Raw genomic sequence first — 20,120 nt, 5'->3', positions numbered from 1 at the left:
GGGGTTCTTTTTACTATGACATGTGCTTGCCCATGGGGTGTTCCATTTCTTGCCGCTATTTTGAGTTGTTTAGCACGTTTTTAGAGTGGGTTGTTCGGCAAGAGACGGGGTCCCAGGCGGTAATTCACTATTTAGATGATTTTCTTTTTGTTGGTCCTGCTTCTTCTCGTTTGTGTGAATATTTACTTAACACTTTTCGTTTCTTTGCAGGTTATTTTGGGGTTCCCCTTGCTCGTGACAAGACGGAAGGTCCGGTTTCGTCACTCTCCTTCTTGGGCATACTTATTGATTCGGACCGTATGATCCTTCAGCTCCCGCAGGACAAGTTGTCTTGCCTCAGGGCGGATGTGGATTTCTGCTTGTCGGCCCGCAAGGTCCAGCTGTCCCGTTTGCAGTCATTGCTGGGTCAGCTGGCCTTTGCGTGTAGGATTTTTCCCATGGGGCGTGTTTTTTCTCGCCGCCTGTCTATGGCCACGGCTGGAGTCCGCATGCCGCATCATTATGTGCGGATAACGAGTGTTCTGCGGGAGGACTTGAAGGTTTGGAAGTCCTTCTTGTCAGATTATTCTGGGGTTTCTTGTTTCCCTGAGAAGGAGTTGTGCAATTCCGACCTCCAGCTTTTCACCGACGCCGCCGGTTCGTCTGGTTATGGGGCCGTTTTTGGTTCCCGCTGGTCCGCTGCCCCGCTGCCCCATGGCCCCAAAGCTGGTTGTCTGCTGGTTTTACTCATAACCTTACTTTTTTGGAATTGTTTCCAATTGTTGTTGCCTTGGAGTTGTGGGGCTCGGACATGGCGAATCAGCGTGTTTTGTTTTGGTGTGACAATGAGAGCGTGGTTTCTGTAATTAATAGTCTCTCGTCCAGCTCTTTACCTGTTTTGTATTTGCTACGGCGTCTGGTTTTGAAATGTTTACAGTTTAATTTGGTTTTTAGGGCTCGCCATGTCCCGGGTGTCGATAACATTGTTACTGATGCTCTTTCTCGTTTTCAGTGGGAGCGCTTCAGAGACATGCACCCGAGAGCGGATTTGGTGGGCTGCCCGTGCCCTCCTTTGCTGTGGGACCTGGTTCTGCAGTCCTGAGCCCGTTGTTGCAAGATTCCGTCACGGCTGCGACTTGGTCTGCACATGGTAAGGTGTGGAATGAGTGGCTGTCCTTTGGTTCACCGGAGAGGCTGTTGGATCCCGACTGTTGTAGGGATTTGACGTTTGCTTATTTAGCTCGTTTGAAGTCAGAGGGCGTGTCGGCTGCTACCGCGGCCAGGAGGTTGTCGGGTGTAGCTTTTGGGCTTAAATTGTTGGGCGTTCCGGATGTAACAAAGGACTTTGCTTTTCAGTTGATTTTGCGGGGTTGGAAGAAGTCTGCGCGCCCTGTTGATAAGCGTCGCCCGGTTTCGTTTTTTCTTTTGCGTCGCTTGGTAGGGATAACGGAATCGGTCTGTTCTTCCCCGTTTGAGGCGGAATTATTGAGTTGTGCGTTTGTTTTGGCATTTTTGGGGGCGTTGCGCGTGGGTGAGTTAGTCGCCTCGTCTCGTCGGGCAGCGGGTGGGTTGGCTGCGGACGATGTAGTGCTCTTGCAAGATTCCATCCGTGTCCGGGTTAAACGGTCTAAGACGGATCCCTACGGTCAGGGTACTTGGTTAAATATCTCGCGTTTAGAAGGCCCCTTATGCCCCGTTGATCGAGTGCGTCGTTTTGTGGCGGTTCGCCCCTTGGCTAGCCAGTTTTTAGTTCATGCTGACGGCTCTTTTTTTTACGAGATTCCAGTTTGAATCGTTGTTTAAGCGTTGTCTTGTCGCTTTAGGAGTCCCGTCGGATGATTTTGGTACGCACTCTTTCCGCATCGGGGCAGCTACTGCGGCCGATGCGGCAGGCCTTACTGAGGATGAGATTAAGCGTATTGGCCGCTGGCGGTCTAGTTGTTACAGACGTTATGTCCGCCCGGGTCTTCTTACGGCTTAGTTTTTGTTTTCTTTCTTACGTTTTCCGTGGTTAGTTTCCCTTTGTTTTTTAATATAAAAGAAAATATATATATATATATATATATATATATATATATATATATATATATATTTATATATATTTTGCATTAACATTGTTCTCTGTTTTCTAGGTCATTATCCAGTGGTTTGGATTCTAGGTCACTCGTATATTTATTGGGCAGCGCGGCATGCTTGGAGGCTTGCAGCTCGGTTTCCAGGAAGCGGAGCTGAGATGGCACGGAATCAGAGGGATGAGCTGGTCGCAGATGCTGCCACAAGTGGTTGAGATTGGAAGAACCTCCCAGGCCCCTGTGGTGCTGGTGTTTCATGCCGGTGGTAACGATTTGGGTGTGATACGCTTATCCGAGTTGATTTCCCTGATTCGATCGGATGTGGATCGCTTTCCTGCCTTTTTTCAGGATGTCATTATTGTATGGTCTGAAATTGTCCCTCGGGCAAGGTGGCGTGATGCCCGAGATCCAGCAGCTTTGGAGCGTGCAAGGCGCCTGCTCAACTTGCGTGTGTCGCGCCACGTCCGCTCCCGGTCAGGAGTGGTAGTTCGGCACAGGCAGCTTGAGGGTGACAACAGGGCGCTGCTCCGGAGAGATGGTGTCCATTTGTCTGACATCGGTCTAGACATTTTCTTGTCTGGGCTTCAGGATGGTATCGAGCGTGCTCTTTTTATGCTCTTGGAGGGGGGTCGGACCCCTTTGAAGGTTTACGTCGGGTTCCGGTGGCGGGACCTTGCGCCTTCCCTTTCCCATCCCCTCTGGTCATCGGTGTAGAAGATGAGGCGTGTCACCCGTTGAATATCACCTCACATGCACACCGCAAGGCGGTGGCGGGGCATTCTGGTGACGCGCTTGGTCTAGAAAGGGAGGGGGATAGCAGGGTTCTGCCGATGTGTGTACGTTTTAATAAAGCTGTGGCCGACCCCCACAATTTTACCATCCAAGAAGTGTCAGTGTTTATTTATGAGGGGTCTCAGCCATGGGAGGAGGTTGGTCTGGGTTTTACGCCACTGTTACGCGTGGTCTGCGATCCGGACGGCTGATTAAGCCGTCCGGGTCTTGACTGCGCGTGCTGGCCTCGCTTCCTCTTTCCCCCCTCCCGGCGGCTGACGCTGGCCTGGGCGGGGTTTGGAGGAGGCGGAGCTTACCCGCGCTATTTAACTTCCGGCGCTGGGCAGGGACTTCCTCTTGGATCCCCGCCAGCATTCAGAGCGGATCGATCTTCCCTCCCTCCCTCCCCATTTTGGTTCTTCTGCTCGATTTGTTGTGTTGTTTTGGTTATTTATTGGTTCTGTGTTTCTTTGCACTGTATTTATTTTGTTTTATTTATTTCAGGTGTCACAGCTTGCATGTTGGCGGGACCTTGCGCCTTCCCCTTCCCATCCCCTCTGGTCATCGGTGTAGAAGATGAGGCGCGTCACCCGTTGAATATCACATCACATGCACACCGCAAGGCGGTGGCGGGGCATTCTGGTGACGCGCTTGGTCTAGAAAGGGAGGGGGATAGCAGGGTTCTGCCGATGTGTGTACGTTTTAATAAAGCTGTGGCCGACCCCCACAATTTTACCATCCAAGAAGTGTCAGTGTTTATTTATGAGGGGTCTCAGCCATGGGAGGAGGTTGGTCTGGGTTTTACGCCACTGTTACGCGTGGTCTTACTTTTTAATCCATTATTGTTGCTGGAGCTTAAAGGGATTCTACCATTGAAATGAATTTTTTTGGCGATCACACGTCGGAATAGCCTTTAGAAAAGCTATTCGTCTTCTACCTTTAGATGTGATCTCCGCTGCGCCGTTCCTTAAAAATACCAATTTTTACCGGTATCAAAATTAGTTCTCTCGCAGCGATGGGGGCGGGCCCCAGCGCTGAAAATGCGTTGGGGGCGTCCCCACTGCTGCTTGAAAACACGCTCCAGCGACGCCTCTATCTTCGACTGGATCCTCCCCTTCTTTCGTCGTCTTCCTTTGCGTCACCTCCAACGCCTGCGGAGACACCAGCAGAGCCGGCCGACGGCCATTTTTGGGAGGCCGCTCTTGCTCTTGTAGTTCACTGGCAGAGCCAACTGCGCAGGCGTCGGAGGTGACGCAAAGGAAGACGACGAAAGAAGGGGAGGATCCAGCCGAAGATAGAGGCGTCACTGGAGCGTGTTCTTGAGCAGCAGTGGGGATGCCCCCATCGCATTTTCAGCACTGGGGCCCGCCCCCATCGCTGTGAGAAAACTAATTTGCATACTGGTAAAAACAGGTATTTCTAAGGAACAGCACGGCGGAGACCACGTCTAAAGGTAAGAGACGAATAGCCTTTCTATAGGCTATTCCGACGTGTGACCGCCAAAAAAATTCATTTCAATGGTAGAATCCCTTAGATTGTAGAATGGTAGAAAATGGTAGAAAACCTTCTCCTTCCAATTTCCAATGCTTTTAATAAGAATCCTTTTATATTTCAGTCCTACTTACTTTTCTCTATTTATTTTCTCTATCCGAGACTGCAAGGCCTTGGCTGCTTCAAGAAATTCATCCGCTGCCTTCTTGACTGAATCTGGAAATGGAAGTGTCAGAGCTCTTATATATAACATATATAATATATAAAGCTATGGTAAAATTGCCTTGTACCTGCAATGATCACAAGGATGCCAGCATAATATCCAAAAATATTGGTTGCTATATATACACATTGGAAATTGTAGTCAGAAAGTCAGTGGAGTACTAATACGACAGTACATGCTAGTACGACATGTGAGTATTTGTATACGGGATTAGCAGGATTTACAGCCCACCATTAGCTCAAGTAGTGGAATATTATTCTAACAGTATAATCAATGTATTGATCACCTTTAAGCAACCATGGGCGTTACGTGCGGGGATGCAGAGGGTGTGGTGTGGTTATATCTGGGTCAAGGAACCTTATAGAACCCATAATGTGTCTTCCCAGTATTGGGGATCAATAACATAAATGATACTTTATAGCTAGGGGGACAAATGCAAAAAATTTTTTGACAAAGGACCCATGGCGTGAGGCGTTCAGCTGATCAACTGCTGGAAGCCAGAGGACTGGAAAATGAATGGGCTCCTCTTCCTCCTGGAAATGCATAAATAAATTGATAATTGGGGGATATTATTAGCCCTTATCAATTGGGCATGTGCCTACATTGCCTGGCACTGGCTAGTCAGTACTGGTGGTGTCACACCTTATTGACAAGGGGAATGGCAACAATTAGTTATCAACTCATTTCCAGGAGGAACAACAGAGGTCCACACAATACAGAGGTCTAAGGTAAGGATACTTCACAATAGTTATTTCAATAGGAATGAAAGACCTGATACTCTAGCAGTCCTTATAGCAGCAAACGGAAGATATTCACTCTTCTATGTAATGGACATACTTGGGCTCACCTGTCCCCACATACAACTCCTATTACATCACGTTACTTACTCAGGTTGATGTTATGTTCCAGTAACTTAGGACCATAGGAGGTTTGCACATCCTTGACAATTCTGTGCAGCGTTTCTGCATACTGTACACAGTCAAACTGCAGGATCACATCATCTGCTAGGCGCAGGGCCATTTCACCCCAAATCCGTGCTACAGCTTGATGGTAGTAGAAACCTCGGTCCATAAGACGAGAAACCAGATCCACTGTTTCATATACAGAATGATACATGGGATATGACGATAAGGAATACTTCTGAAAGTGAGAGAAATATTCAGTGTGTGAAGTAATCGGATGACATATTTCAGTGTCTGTAGTAAACGCGTCAGTAGCAAATGTTGCAGAAATACGTAAAGGAGTTGTGCCATTACAGACACTTCTAAGTGTCACAAGATGAGGTACCCCCTCCCAAGACTGCCTTGTTCCCTGACCTGCTCTGCACACTTTTAAAAAAAACTGGCTAGTGATTCAGAAAATGGAGAAAGTGTAACATTTCATGGCACAAATGACTGTGCACCAACATTGTGCCATTTTTCATTAGAAAACTGGCCTGATAACTTTAATAAATTCCCCCTATCAACTATCAACTTCCAGAAATACTGTGGACAAAAATCTGCAATTTCTGTGCCTGGGGACCTGGACTTGTGGTCACTGCCACAAAATTTAATATAAGAGGTAGAAACTAGTGAGCGTGAGAATTACAGATCTGTAACTCTGCACAACTTCGAAACAGTGACTGCAAATATGGCCATTTCTCCTCTGAAACTCTGAAAAAAGTGAAAATCTTCCATGCAAAAAACAAAAACATTTCTATCAATGCATGTGTTAATCCTTTAAAGGGGCTCTATCATTAGGAAAAGTGATTTTTAGCTTCTTAGACACTTCCGATGCACGGGAAAGGCTAATTAGCATATGAATAAAAAAAAAGACTTACCGCATATACTCGAGTATAAGCCGACCTGAATATAAGCCGAGGCCCCTAATTTTACCACAAAAAACTGGGAATACTTATTGACTCGAATATAAGCCGAAGGGGGGGAAATGCAGCAGCTACTGGCAAATTTCAAAAATTAAAATGGCCGGAGTTTTTGGGTGCAGTAGTTGCTGGGGAAGGGGAGGGGGTGTTTTGGTTGTCTGTCTGCCCCTTCCCTGAGCTTGAGGACTGTTTTTTCTTCCCCCACTTGGAATTCAGTCTGGCTGAATATAGGGTATCTGCAGTGCTCCTATTAACCCCTTCCTGACGGAACAGGAGCACTGCAGATCCCCTATATTCAGTAGACCGGGCACTTTCAGACACAGGGATACCTAATGTGTATGTGTTTCACAGTCATTTTCTACTTTTGTATGTATTCTAGAGAAAGGAGGGATTTAAAACTTTTATTTATTTATTTTTTTTAATCTTCTTTTTTTTTTTTTGCACTATTTTATGTCATAGCCCCTTCCCCGTCCTAAAAAAAAAATAATTTTTTTTTTTTTTTTTTTTTTTGCTGACTCGAGTATAAGCTGAGAGGGGCTTTTTCAGCACAAAAACTGGGCTGGAAAAATTTGGCTTATACTTGAGTATATACGGTATTCATAAACTACTGAGGCAATTTATATACAAAAGGTAGGTGTGAAATAACCTTTCTAAAGGCTATGCAAGGATGTGCTTAGCTAAAAATGACTTTCCAATGATAGAGACCCTTTAACCTCTGTGTTTTCCAAGAGAAATACTGATTCTTTCAGCATCATGTACACAACTCTGCAGTCTGACAAACCACAAGAACAAGATTATCTCCTGTTACTTTATTATTCTTTTTAATGTTTGTGCTCCTTAAAAAAAAAAAGAAAACTGAAATCTAGCAGTTTCTCACTTTGGCTTTGGAGCCTCATTATAGACCAACACTTCCTGTTCTGTAGAGATCAATTCTTTGCTGCCATTTCATTATGATATTACAATAACAGGTACCACACACATAGTTTGACAGTAGACATGGTTGTAGCATTGAATAAAATATTGCTTCCATGTGTATGTCTTGGCACAGTACCGGGTCATAGTTGTATCTCACATCCGCCGAAGATACTCCAATAATTTGCAGGAATGGTGCGTAGTCACTTCCAGAACCCAATTCACCAACACTATAAAATCCAAACAAAATGTGAAATGCTAATATCTGAACTATGATTGAAGGATTATGAATAGAGAGGGCTGAGGGGTCAGTTAGAGCAAAGCCTGAAGCCTAAAGAGATTTAACCATCAGATAAAGTTATATCATATTGCTGTGGGTCAGTGTTGCAACAGGATATATGGGGTCATATGCACATACAGTATGTTTACCACATTTACATGCAATTAATATGTATGTTCTTGTATAATATAGATCTATCTCTGAACAGCAGATTGTTTCCATACCGTGGAACATTCGGATCATGTGATGAAGGAAGACTCTTCACCCATGTGTCATATACAGTCTTGCGTCCTGCTTTAATCTCATCTGGATTAGGATTTTCTACCTATTCAGAGAAAATGTATATTTATTGTTAGTTTGTAGAAATAGAGGAAAGCTCTGAAGAAATATTAAGAAAAAAGCATTGCAAAGTATCAAACAGCTCTGCCCAATGCAAATCCTATCTATTATTGACACAAAAGGCAGTTTTAACCCCTTAAGGACCAGGCTATTTTTCGGTTTCGCATTTTCGTTTTTCCTATCTCACATTTCAAGAGACATAACTTTTTCATTTTTCAGTTCACAGAGTCACATGATGGCTTATTGTTTGCGGGACAAATTGTATTTGGTAATGACACCATTCAATATGCTGTGCAATGTACTGGGAAGCTGGAAAAAAAAAATTCACAATGAGGTGCAATTGGAGAAAAAATGCATTTGCGCCATTTTTCATATGGATTTAATCTTTACAGCGTTAACTGTTTGGTAAAAATAACTAGAGATGAGCGAACACTAAAATGTTCGAGGTTCGAAATTCGATTCGAACAGCCGCTCAATGTTCGTGTGTTCGAACAGGTTTCGAACCCCATTATAGTCTATGGGGAACAGATACTCGTTAAGGGGGAAACCCAAATCCGTGTCTGGAGGGTCACCAAGTCCACTATGACACCCCAGGAAATGATGCCAACACCTCTGGAATGACACTGGGACAGCAGGGGAAGCATGTCTGGGGGCATCTAACACACCAAAGACCCTCTATTACCCCAACATCACAGCCTAACAACTACACACTTTACACACTCAATACCACCTCTCTGACAGTAGGAAAACACCTTGAAACATGTGTATTTGGCACTTGCAGTGAGGAGAGCTTGTCACCAGCAGTGAATTTGGCCCTTGTAGTAAGTTGAGGTTGGCACCAACATTTGTTTTGAAAATCAGGGTGGATTGAGCCTCTAACCAGCAGAGTTTGGGCAAATTCATGGTGGAGGGAGCCTCTAAAAACCCCAGTTTGGACCAATTCATGGTGGAGGGAGCCTCTAACCAGCCCAGTTTGGGCAAATTCATGGTGGAGGGAGCCTCTAAACACCCCAGTTTGGGCAAATTCATGGTGGAGGGAGCCTCTAAAAACCCCAGTTTGGACCAATTCATGGTGGAGGGAGCCTCTAACCAGCCCAGTTTGGACCAATTCATGGTGGAGGGAGCCTCTAACCAGCCCAGTTTGGACCAATTCATGGTGGAGGGAGCCTCTAACCAGCCCAGTTTGGACCAATTCATGGTGGAGGGAGCCTCTAAAAAACCCAGTTTGGACCAATTCATGGTGGAGGGAGCCTCTAACCAGCCCAGTTTGGACCAATTCATGATGGAGGGAGCCTTTAACCAGCCCAGTTTGGGCAAATTCATGGTGGAGGGAGCCTCTAACCAGCCCAGTTTGGACCAATTAATGGTGGAGGGAGCCTCTAACCAGCCCAGTTTGGGCAAATTCATGGTGGAGGGAGTCTCTAAAAAACCCATTTTGGACCAATTCATGGTGGAGGGAGCCTCTAAAACCCCAGTTTGGACCAATTCATGATGGAGGGAGCCTCTAAACAGCCCAGTTTGGGCAAATTCATGGTGGAGGGAGCCTCTAACCAGCCCAGTTTGGACCAATTAATGGTGGAGGGAGCCTCTAACCAGCCCAGTTTGGGCAAATTCATGGTGGAGGGAGCCTCTAAAAAACCCAGTTTGGACCAATTCATGGTGGAGGGAGCCTCTAACCAGCCCAGTTTGGACCAATTCATGGTGGAGGGAGCCTCTAAAAAACCCATTTTGGACCAATTCATGGTGGAGGGAGCCTCTAACCAGCCCAGTTTGGACCAATTCATGATGGAGGGAGCCTCTAAACAGCCCAGTTTGGGCAAATTCATGGTGGAGGGAGACTCTAAAAGCCCAGTTTGGGCAAATTCATGGTGGAGGGAGCCTCTAACCAGCCCAGTTTGGACCAATTCATGGTGGAGGGAGCCTCTAACCAGCCCAGTTTGGACCAATTCATGGTGGAGGGAGCCTCTAAAAAACCCAGTTTGGACCAATTCATGGTGGAGGGAGCCTCTAACCAGCCCAGTTTGGACCAATTCATGGTGGAGGGAGCCTCTAAACAGCCCAGTTTGGGCAAATTCATGGTGGAGGGAGCCTCTAACCAGCCCAGTTTGGGCAAATTCATGGTGGAGGGAGCCTCTAACCAGCCCAGTTTGGGCAAATTCATGGTGGAGGGAGCCTCTAACCAGCCCAGTTTGGACCAATTAATGGTGGAGGGAGCCTCTAACCAGCCCAGTTTGGGCAAATTCATGGTGGAGGGAGTCTCTAAAAAACCCATTTTTGACCAATTCATGGTGGAGGGAGCCTCTAAAACCCCAGTTTGGACCAATTCATGGTGGAGGGAGCCTCTAAACAGCCCAGTTTGGCCCAGTTTGGACCAATTAATGGTGGAGGGAGCCTCTAACCAGCCCAGTTTGGGCAAATTCATGGTGGAGGGAGTCTCTAAAAAACCCATTTTGGACCAATTCATGGTGGAGGGAACCTCTAAAACCCCAGTTTGGACCAATTCATGATGGAGGGAGCCTCTAAACAGCCCAGTTTGGGCAAATTCATGGTGGAGGGAGCCTCTAACCAGCCCAGTTTGGGCAAATTCATGGTGGAGGGAGCCTCTAACCAGCCCAGTTTGGGCAAATTCATGGTGGAGGGAGCCTCTAACCAGCCCAGTTTGGACCAATTAATGGTGGAGGGAGCCTCTAACCAGCCCAGTTTGGGCAAATTCATGGTGGAGGGAGTCTCTAAAAAACCCATTTTGGACCAATTCATGGTGGAGGGAGCCTCTAAAACCCCAGTTTGGACCAATTCATGGTGGAGGGAGCCTCTAAACAGCCCAGTTTGGACCAATTCATGGTGGAGGGAGCCTCTAACCAGCAGAGTTGTGGGAAAACAGGGTGGAGGGAGCCTCTAACCAGCAGAGTTGGTGGAAATCAGGGTGGAGGGAGCCTCTAACCAGCAGAGTTGTGGGAAAGCAGGGTGGAGGGAGCCTCTAACCAGCAGAGTTGGTGGAAATCAGGGTGGAGGGAGCCTCTAACCAGCAGAGTTGTGGGAAAGCAGGGTGGAGGGAGCCTCTAACCAGCAGAGTTGTGGGAAAGCAGGGTGGAGGGAGCCTCTAACCAGCAGAGTTGTGGGAAAGCAGGGTGGAGGGAGCCTCTAACCAGCAGAGTTGGGGGAAATCAGGGTGGAGGGAGCCTCTAACCAGCAGAGTTGGTGGAAATCAGGGTGGAGGGAGCCTCTAACCAGCAGAGTTGTGGGAAAGCAGGGTGGAGGGAGCCTCTAACCAGCAGAGTTGTGGGAAAGCAGGGTGGAGGGAGCCTCTAACCAGCAGAGTTGTGGGAAAGCAGGGTGGAGGGAGCCTCTAACCAGCAGAGTTGGGGGAAATCAGGGTGGAGGGAGCCTAGTATTAGCAGAATTGTGCAACGCTTATGGTGGATGAGTATGAGGATGCGGAGGAATTGGAGAGGTTGAGTACAGACATGGAGTTTCATGTTGGGGTGCTTTACACAGGTGGGCACAAAAATGAAGGCTCTATCCAGTGGTGGTTCATTTTTATCAAAGTGAGCCGGTCGGCACTCTCAGCTGACAGACGGGTGCGCTTGTCAGTGATGATGCCACCGGCTGCACTGAACACCCTCTCAGATAGGACGCTGGCGGCAGGACAGGACAGCACCTCCAAGGCATATAGGGCAAGTTCAAGTCACAGGTCCAACTTCGACACCCAATACGTGTAGGGCGCAGAGGGATCAGAGAGGACAGGGCTGTGGTCGGAAAGGTATTCCCGCAACATGCGCCTATACTTCTCACGCCTGGTGACACTAGGACCCTCCGTGGCGGCACTTTGGCGAGGGGGTGCCATCAAGGTGTCCCAGACCTTAGACAGTGTGCCCCTCGTTTGTGTGGACCGGTGAGAACTTGGTTGCCTACTGGAGGAACTGCCCTCCCTGCCGCCAACGTCACATGCTGGAAACATCTCCATCATATTCTGCACCAATTGCCTGTGGCAAGCATTGATGCGATTGGCCCTCCCCTCTACCGGAATAAAAGACGAGATGTTGTTTTTATACCGGGGGTCAAGGATAGCAAAGATCCAGTACTGGTTGTCCTCCATGATTTTGACAATACGCTTGTCGGTTGTAAAGCACCCCAACATGAACTCAGCCATGTCTGCCACAGTGTTAGTTGGCATGACTCCTCTGGCCCCACCGGAAAGTTCAATCTCCATTTCCTCCTCATCCTCCATGTCTACCCATCCGCGCTGCAACAATGGGACGATTTGAAGTTGCCCGGAAGCCTCCTGTATCACCATCACATCATCGGACAACTCTTCTTCCTCCTCCTCCTCCTCCTCCTCCATTAAACGCGATGAAGCGGACAGATGTGTGGACCTACTCTCCAGCTGTGACGGATCGGATGCTATCTCTGACTCCTCTGTGTGATCTGAGTTATCCCTGATGTCAATCAGGGATTCTCTCAGAACACACAAGAGCGGGATTGTAAGGCTCACCATCGCATCCTCAGAGCTCACCCTCCTTGTGGACTCCTCAAAGACCCGTAGGATGTCACAAAGGTCTCTCATCCATGGCCACTCATGGATGTGAAACTGAGGCAGCTGACTTTGTGGCACCCTAGGGTTTTGTAGCTGGTATTCCATCAAAGGTCTCTGCTGCTCAACCACTCTATTCAAGATCTGAAACGTTGAGTTCCAGCGTGTGGGGACGTTGCACAAAAGCCGGTGTTGTGGCACATGCAGGCGTTGCTGGAGAGATTTTAAGCTAGCAGCGGCTACTGTCGACTTGCGAAAGTGGGCGCACATGCGCTGCACTTTCACCAGTAGCTCTGGAACATTGGGGTAGCTCTTTAGGAAACGTTGCACCACTAGGTTGAAGACGTGGGCCAGGCATGGAACATGTTGGAGTCCGGCAAGCTCCAGAGCTGCTACCAGGTTCCGGCCGTTATTACAAACGACCATGCCTGGGCCCAGGTGCAGCGGCTCAAACCATATTGCCGTCTCATCGAGGAGGGCATCCCTCACCTCGGAGGCAGTGTGCTGTCTGTCCCCCAAGCTGATCAGCTTCAGCACAGCCTGCTGACGTCTACCAACGCCAGTGCTGCAACGTTTCCAACTCGTAGCTGGGGTCAATCTAACAGCGGAGGAGGAGGCGGTGGCGGAGGAGGAGGCGGTGGTGGAGGAGGAGGCGGTGGAGGAGGAGGAGGAGGGGGGTGTTCTTCTCGTGTCCCTGCCAGGAATGTTAGGCGGGGAGACGAGGTACACCGGGCCAGTTTGGGAAGCAGTCCCAGCCTCAACTACATTCACCCAGTGTGCCGTCAGTGAAATGTAGCGTCCCTGTCCGCATGCACTTGTCCACGTGTCGGTGGTCAAGTGGACCTTTGTGCAAAGCGCGGAACTAAGGGCCCGCCTGATGTTGAGTGACACGTGCTGGTGCAAGGCGGGGACGGCACACCGGGAGAAGTAGTGACGGCTAGGGACGGCATAGCGAGGTGCCGCAGTTGCCATCAGGTCCAGGAAGGCGGGAGTTTCAACAAGCCGGAACGCCAACATCTCCTGGGCCAGCAGTTTAGCGATGTTGGCGTTCAAGGCTTGCGCGTGTGGGTGGTTAGCAGTGTATTTCTGCCGCCGCTCCAATGTCTGAGAGATGGTGGGTTGTTGTAAAGAAGCGCCTGATGGTGCCTTTGATGGTGCAGGAGAAGGAGATAAGACAGGAACAGGGGAGGATGAGGAAGAAGTCAACAAAGTGGCGGAGGCAGATGAAGTGGTGTCCTGGCTCGTCCTCTGGAGTGCATCGCCAGCACAGTCAGCAGTGGCAGTGGCAGAGGCAGAGGCAGTGGCAGTGGCGTGAACGGCAGGCGGCCTTTGTCCTGCCATTGCTGCCTGCCACTGATTCCAGTGCTTGGATTCCAAATGACGGCGCATTGAAGTGGTGGACAGGTTGCTCTTCTCAGAGCCCCTAATCAATTTCGAGAGGCAAATTGTGCAGACAACACTATATCTGTCCTCGGCGCATTCCTTGAAAAAACTCCACACCTTCGAGAAACGTGCCCTCGAGGTGGGAGTTTTTCGGGGCTGGGTACGAACTGGAACATCTTGGGAGATTCCGGGTGTGGCCTGGCTTCGCCTAAGCTGCTGACCTCTGCCTCTAGCTACCCTTTTTGGTGCTGCACCTGCCTCAACATCCACACTACTTTCCCCGCTTGACATCCCCCCTGTCCAGGTCGGGTCAGTGTCCTCATCATCCACCACTTCCTCATCCAACTCCTGTCTCATCTCCTCCTCCCGCACAATGTGCCGGTCAACTGGATGCCCTGACGGCAACTGCGTCACATCATCGTTGATGAGGGTGGGTTGCTGGTCATCCACCACCAAATCGAACGGAGATGGAGGAGACTCTAGTGTTTGAGCATCTGGACACAGATGCTCCTCTGTTAGGTTCGTGGAATCGTGACGTGGAGGGGCAGGTTGAGGGACAATGAAAGGAGTGGAGAACAGCTCTGGGGAGCAGGGACAGTTGGGGTTATTGTTCTGTAAAGCTTGGGAATTTTGGGAGGAAGGAGGACAAGACTGTTGGGTAATAGGAGGAGAGGAGGCAGAGTCTGACTGGCTGCTGGACAATGTGTTGTAAGCGTTCTCTGACAGCCATTGCAAGACCTGTTCCTGGTTCTCGGGCCTACTAAGGTTTGTACCCTGCAGTTTAGTTAATGTGGCAAGCAACCCTGGCACTGTGGAGTGGCGCAATGCTTGCTGCCCCACAGGAGTAGGCACGGGACGCCCTGTGGCTTCACTGCTACCTTGCTCCCCAGAACCATTCCCCCGACCTCGCCCACGGCCTCGTCCACGTCCCTTTCCGGGAGCCTTGCGCATTTTGAATTCCCAGTTAGAAATTGGCACTATATACCAGTGGCAAAAATTGTGGGTGCACGTAACCCCAATATATTCTTTGAATTACCAGTCAGAAACTGGCACTATATGGCAGTAGCAAGAAATGAGGGTATTTGTAACCCCAATATATTCTTTGAATTCCCAGTCAGACAATGGCACTATATACCAGTAGCAAGAAATGAGGGTATTTATAACCCCAATACATTCTTTGAATTCCCAGTCAGAAACTGGCACTATATACCAGTAGCAAGAAATGAGGGTATTTGTAACCCCAATATATTCTTTGAATTCCCAGTCAGACAATGGCACTATATACCAGTAGCAAGAAATGAGGGTATTTATAACCCCAATATATTCTTTGAACTCCCAGTCAGACAATGGCACTATATACCAGTAGCAAGAAATGAGGGTATTTGTAACCCCAATATATTCTTTGAATTCCCAGTCAGACAATGGCACTATATACCAGTAGCAAAAATTGTGGGTGCACGTAACCCCAATATATTCTTTGAATTACCAGTTAGAAACTGGCACTATATGGCAGTAGCAAGAAATGAGGGTATTTGTAACCCCAATATATTCTTTGAATTCCCAGTCAGACAATGGCACTATATACCAGTAGAAAAAATTTTGGGTGCACGTAACCCCAATATATTCTTTGAATTACCAGTCAGAAACTGGCACTATATGGCAGTAGCAAGAAATGAGGGTATTTATAACCCCAATATATTCTTTGAATTCCCAGTCAGACAATGGCACTATATACCAGTAGCAAGAAATGAGGGTATTTGTAACCCCAATATATTCTTTGAATTCCCAGTCAGACAATGGCACTATATACCAGTAGCAAGAAATGAGGGTATTTATAACCCCAATATATTCTTTGAATTCCCAGTCAGACAATGGCACTATATACCAGTAGCAAGAAATGAGGGTATTTGTAACCCCAATATGTTCTTTGAATTCCCAGTCAGACAATGGCACTATATACCAGTAGCAAGAAATGAGGGTATTTATAACCCCAATATATTCTTTGAATTCCCAGTCAGAAACTGGCACTACATACCAGTAGCAAGAAATGAGGGTATTTGTAACCCCAATATATTCTTTGAAATCCCAGTCAGACAATGGCACTATATACCAGTAGCAAGAAATGAGGGTATTTATAACCCCAATATATTCTTTGAATTCCCAGTCAGACAATGGCACTATATACCAGTAGCAAGAAATGAGGGTATTTGTAACCCCAATATATTCTTTGAATTCCCAGTCAGACAATGGCACTATATACCAGTAGCAAAAATTGTGGGTGCACGTAACCCCAATATATTCTTTGAATTACCAGTCAGAAACTGGCACTATATGGCAGTAGCAAGAAATGAGGGTATTTGTAACCCCAATATATTCTTTGAATTCCCAGTCAGACAATGGCACTATATACCAGTAGCAAAAATTTTGGGTGCACGTAACCCCAATATATTCTTTGAATTCCCAGTCAGACAATGGCACTATATACCAGTAGCAAGAAATGAGGGTATTTGTAACCCCAATATATTCTTTGAATTCCAATTCAGACAATGGCACTATATACCAGTAGCAAGAAATGAGGGTATTTATAACCCCAATATATTCTTTGAATTCCCAGTCAGACAATGGCGCTATATACCAGTAGCAAGAAATGAGGGTATTTGTAACCCCAATATATTCTTTGAATTCCCAGTCAGACAATGGCACTATATACCAGTAGCAAAAATTGTGGGTGCACGTAACCCCAATATATTCTTTGAATTACCAGTTAGAAACTGGCACTATATGGAAGTAGCAAGAAATGAGGGTATTTGTAACCCCAATATATTCTTTGAATTCCCAGTCAGACAATGGCACTATATACCAGTAGCAAAAATTTTGGGTGCACGTAACCCCAATATATTCTTTGAATTACCAGTCAGAAACTGGCACTATATGGCAGTAGCAAGAAATGAGGGTATTTATAACCCCAATATATTCTTTGAATTACCAGTCAGAAACTGGCACTATATACCAGTAGCAAGAAATGAGGGTATTTGTAACCCCAATATATTCTTTGAAATCCCAGTCAGACAATGGCACTATATACCAGTAGCAAGAAATGAGGGTATTTATAACCCCAATATATTCTTTGAATTCCCAGTCAGACAATGGCACTATATACCAGTAGCAAGAAATGAGGGTATTTGTAACCCCAATATATTCTTTGAATTCCCAGTCAGACAATGGCACTATATACCAGTAGCAAAAATTGTGGGTGCACGTAACCCCAATATATTCTTTGAATTACCAGTCAGAAACTGGCACTATATGACAGTAGCAAGAAATGAGGGTATTTGTAACCCCAATATATTCTTTGAATTCCCAGTCAGACAATGGCACTATATACCAGTAGCAAAAATTTTGGGTGCACGTAACCCCAATATATTCTTTGAATTCCCAGTCAGACAATGGCACTATATACCAGTAGCAAGAAATGAGGGTATTTGTAACCCCAATATATTCTTTGAATTCCCAGTCAGACAATGGCACTATATACTAGTAGCAAGAAATAAGGGTATTTGTAACCCTAATATGTTCCTTGAATTCCCAGTCAGACAATGGCACTATATACCAGTAGCAAGAAATGAGGGTATTTATAACCCCAATATATTCTTTGAATTCCCAGTCAGAAACTGGCACTATATACCAGTAGCAAGAAATGAGGGTATTTGTAACCCCAATATATTCTTTGAATTCCCAGTCAGACAATGGCACTATATACCAGTAGCAAAAATTGTGGGTGCACGTAACCCCAATATATTCTTTGAATTACCAGTCAGAAACTGGCACTATATGGCAGTAGCAAGAAATGAGGGTATTTGTAACCCCAATATATTCTTTGAATTCCCAGTCAGACAATGGCACTATATACCAGTAGCAAAAATTTTGGGTGCACGTAACCCCAATATATTCTTTGAATTACCAGTCAGAAACTGGCACTATATGGCAGTAGCAAGAAATGAGGGTATTTATAACCCAAATATATTCTTTGAATTACCAGTCAGAAACTTGCACTATATACCAGTAGCAAGAAATGAGGGTATTTGTAACCCCAATATATTCTTTGAATTCCCAGTCAGACAATGGCACTATATACCAGTAGCAAGAAATGAGGTTATTTATAACCCCAATATATTCTTTGAATTCCCAGTCAGACACTGGCACTATATACCAGTAGCAAGAAATGAGGGTATTTGTAACCCCAATATATTCTTTGAATTCCCAGTCAGACAATGGCACTATATACCAGTAGCAAGAAATGAGGGTATTTATAACCCCAATATATTCTTTGAATTCCCAGTCAGACAATGGCACTATATACCAGTAGCAAGAAATGAGGGTATTTGTAACCCCAATATATTCTTTGAATTCCCAGTCAGACAATGGCACTATATTCCAGTAGCAAAAATTGTGGGTGCACGTAACCCCAATATATTCTTTGAATTACCAGTTAGAAACTGGCACTATATGGCAGTAGCAAGAAATGAGGGTATTTGTAACCCCAATATATTCTTTGAATTCCCAGTCAGACAATGGCACTATATACCAGTAGCAAAAATTTTGGGTGCACGTAACCCCAATATATTCTTTGAATTACCAGTCAGAAACTGGCACTATATGGCAGTAGCAAGAAATGAGGGTATTTATAACCCCAATATATTCTTTGAATTACCAGTCAGAAACTGGCACTATATACCAGTAGCAAGAAATGAGGGTATTTGTAACCCCAATATATTCTTTGAATTCCCAGTCAGACAATGGCACTATATACCAGTAGCAAGAAATGAGGGTATTTATAACCCCAATATATTCTTTGAATTCCCAGTCAGACAATGGCACTATATACTAGTAGCAAGAAATAAGGGTATTTGTAACCCTAATATGTTCTTTGAATTCCCAGTCAGACAATGGCACTATATACCAGTAGCAAGAAATGAGGGTATTTATAACCCCAATATATTCTTTGAATTCCCAGTTAGAAACTGGCACTACATACCAGTAGCAAGAAATGAGAGTATTTGTAACCCCAATATATTCTTTGAAATCCCAGTCAGACAATGGCACTATATACCAGTAGCAAGAAATGAGGGTATTTATAACCCCAATATATTCTTTGAATTCCCAGTCAGACAATGGCACTATATACCAGTAGCAAGAAATGAGGGTATTTGTGACCCCAATATATTCTTTGAATTCCCAGTCAGACAATGGCACTATATACCAGTAGCAAAAATTGTGGGTGCACGTAACCCCAATATATTCTTTGAATTACCAGTCAGAAACTGGCACTATATGGCAGTAGCAAGAAATGAGGGTATTTGTAACCCCAATATATTCTTTGAATTCCCAGTCAGACAATGGCACTATATACCAGTAGCAAAAATTTTGGGTGCACGTAACCCCAATATATTCTTTGAATTACCAGTCAGAAACTGGCACTATATGGCAGTAGCAAGAAATGAGGGTATTTATAACCCCAATATATTCTTTGAATTACCAGTCAGAAACTTGCACTATATACCAGTAGCAAGAAATGAGGGTATTTGTAACCCCAATATATTCTTTGAATTCCCAGTCAGACAATGGCACTATATACCAGTAGCAAGAAATGAGTTTATTTATAACCCCAATATATTCTTTGAATTCCCAGTCAGAAACTGGCACTATATACCAGTAGCAAGAAATAAGGGTATTTGTAACACCAATATATTCTTTGAATTCCCAGTCAGACAATGGCACTATATACCAGTAGCAAGAAATGAGGGTATTTATAACCCCAATATATTCTTTGAATTCACAGTCAGACAATGGCACTATATACCAGTAGCAAGAAATGAGGGTATTTGTAACCCCAATATATTCTTTGAATTCCCAGTCAGACAATGGCACTATATTCCAGTAGCAAAAATTGTGGGTGCACTTAACCCCAATATATTCTTTGAATTACCAGTCAGAAACTGGCACTATATGGCAGTAGCAATAAATGAGGGTATTTGTAACCCCAATATATTCTTTGAATTCCCAGTCAGAAACTGGCACTATATACCAGTAGCAAGAAATGAGGGTATTTGTAACCCCAATATATTCTTTGAATTCCCAGTCAGACAATGGCTCTATATATCAGTAGCAAGAAATGAGGGTATTTATAACCCCAATATATTCTTTGAATTCCCAGTCAGACAATGGCACTATATACTAGTAGCAAGAAATAAGGGTATTTGTAACCCTAATATGTTCTT

General features: G+C 45.7%; 1 protein-coding gene across 2 annotated transcripts in view; it reads right to left on the bottom strand.

The window, feature by feature from the left end:
- LOC142214116 (putative N-acetylated-alpha-linked acidic dipeptidase) overlaps positions 1–20,120 on the bottom strand; it is a 216,942-nt gene that overhangs the window by 69,816 nt on the left and 127,006 nt on the right. For both annotated transcript variants that reach the window (XM_075282888.1, XM_075282887.1), the window contains exons 13-16: positions 7,814–7,914; positions 7,449–7,539; positions 5,424–5,676; positions 4,448–4,529 (exon numbers count right to left, since the gene is read on the bottom strand). In XM_075282888.1, the coding sequence (XP_075138989.1) occupies positions 4,448–4,529; positions 5,424–5,676; positions 7,449–7,539; positions 7,814–7,914 (527 nt within the window). The remainder of the gene's footprint in view (positions 1–4,447; positions 4,530–5,423; positions 5,677–7,448; positions 7,540–7,813; positions 7,915–20,120) is intronic.

This window comes from Leptodactylus fuscus, chromosome 7 (assembly GCF_031893055.1).
Source record: "Leptodactylus fuscus isolate aLepFus1 chromosome 7, aLepFus1.hap2, whole genome shotgun sequence".
Lineage (NCBI taxonomy): Eukaryota > Metazoa > Chordata > Amphibia > Anura > Leptodactylidae > Leptodactylus > Leptodactylus fuscus.
This window is presented reverse-complemented; position numbering and strand designations above follow the sequence as displayed.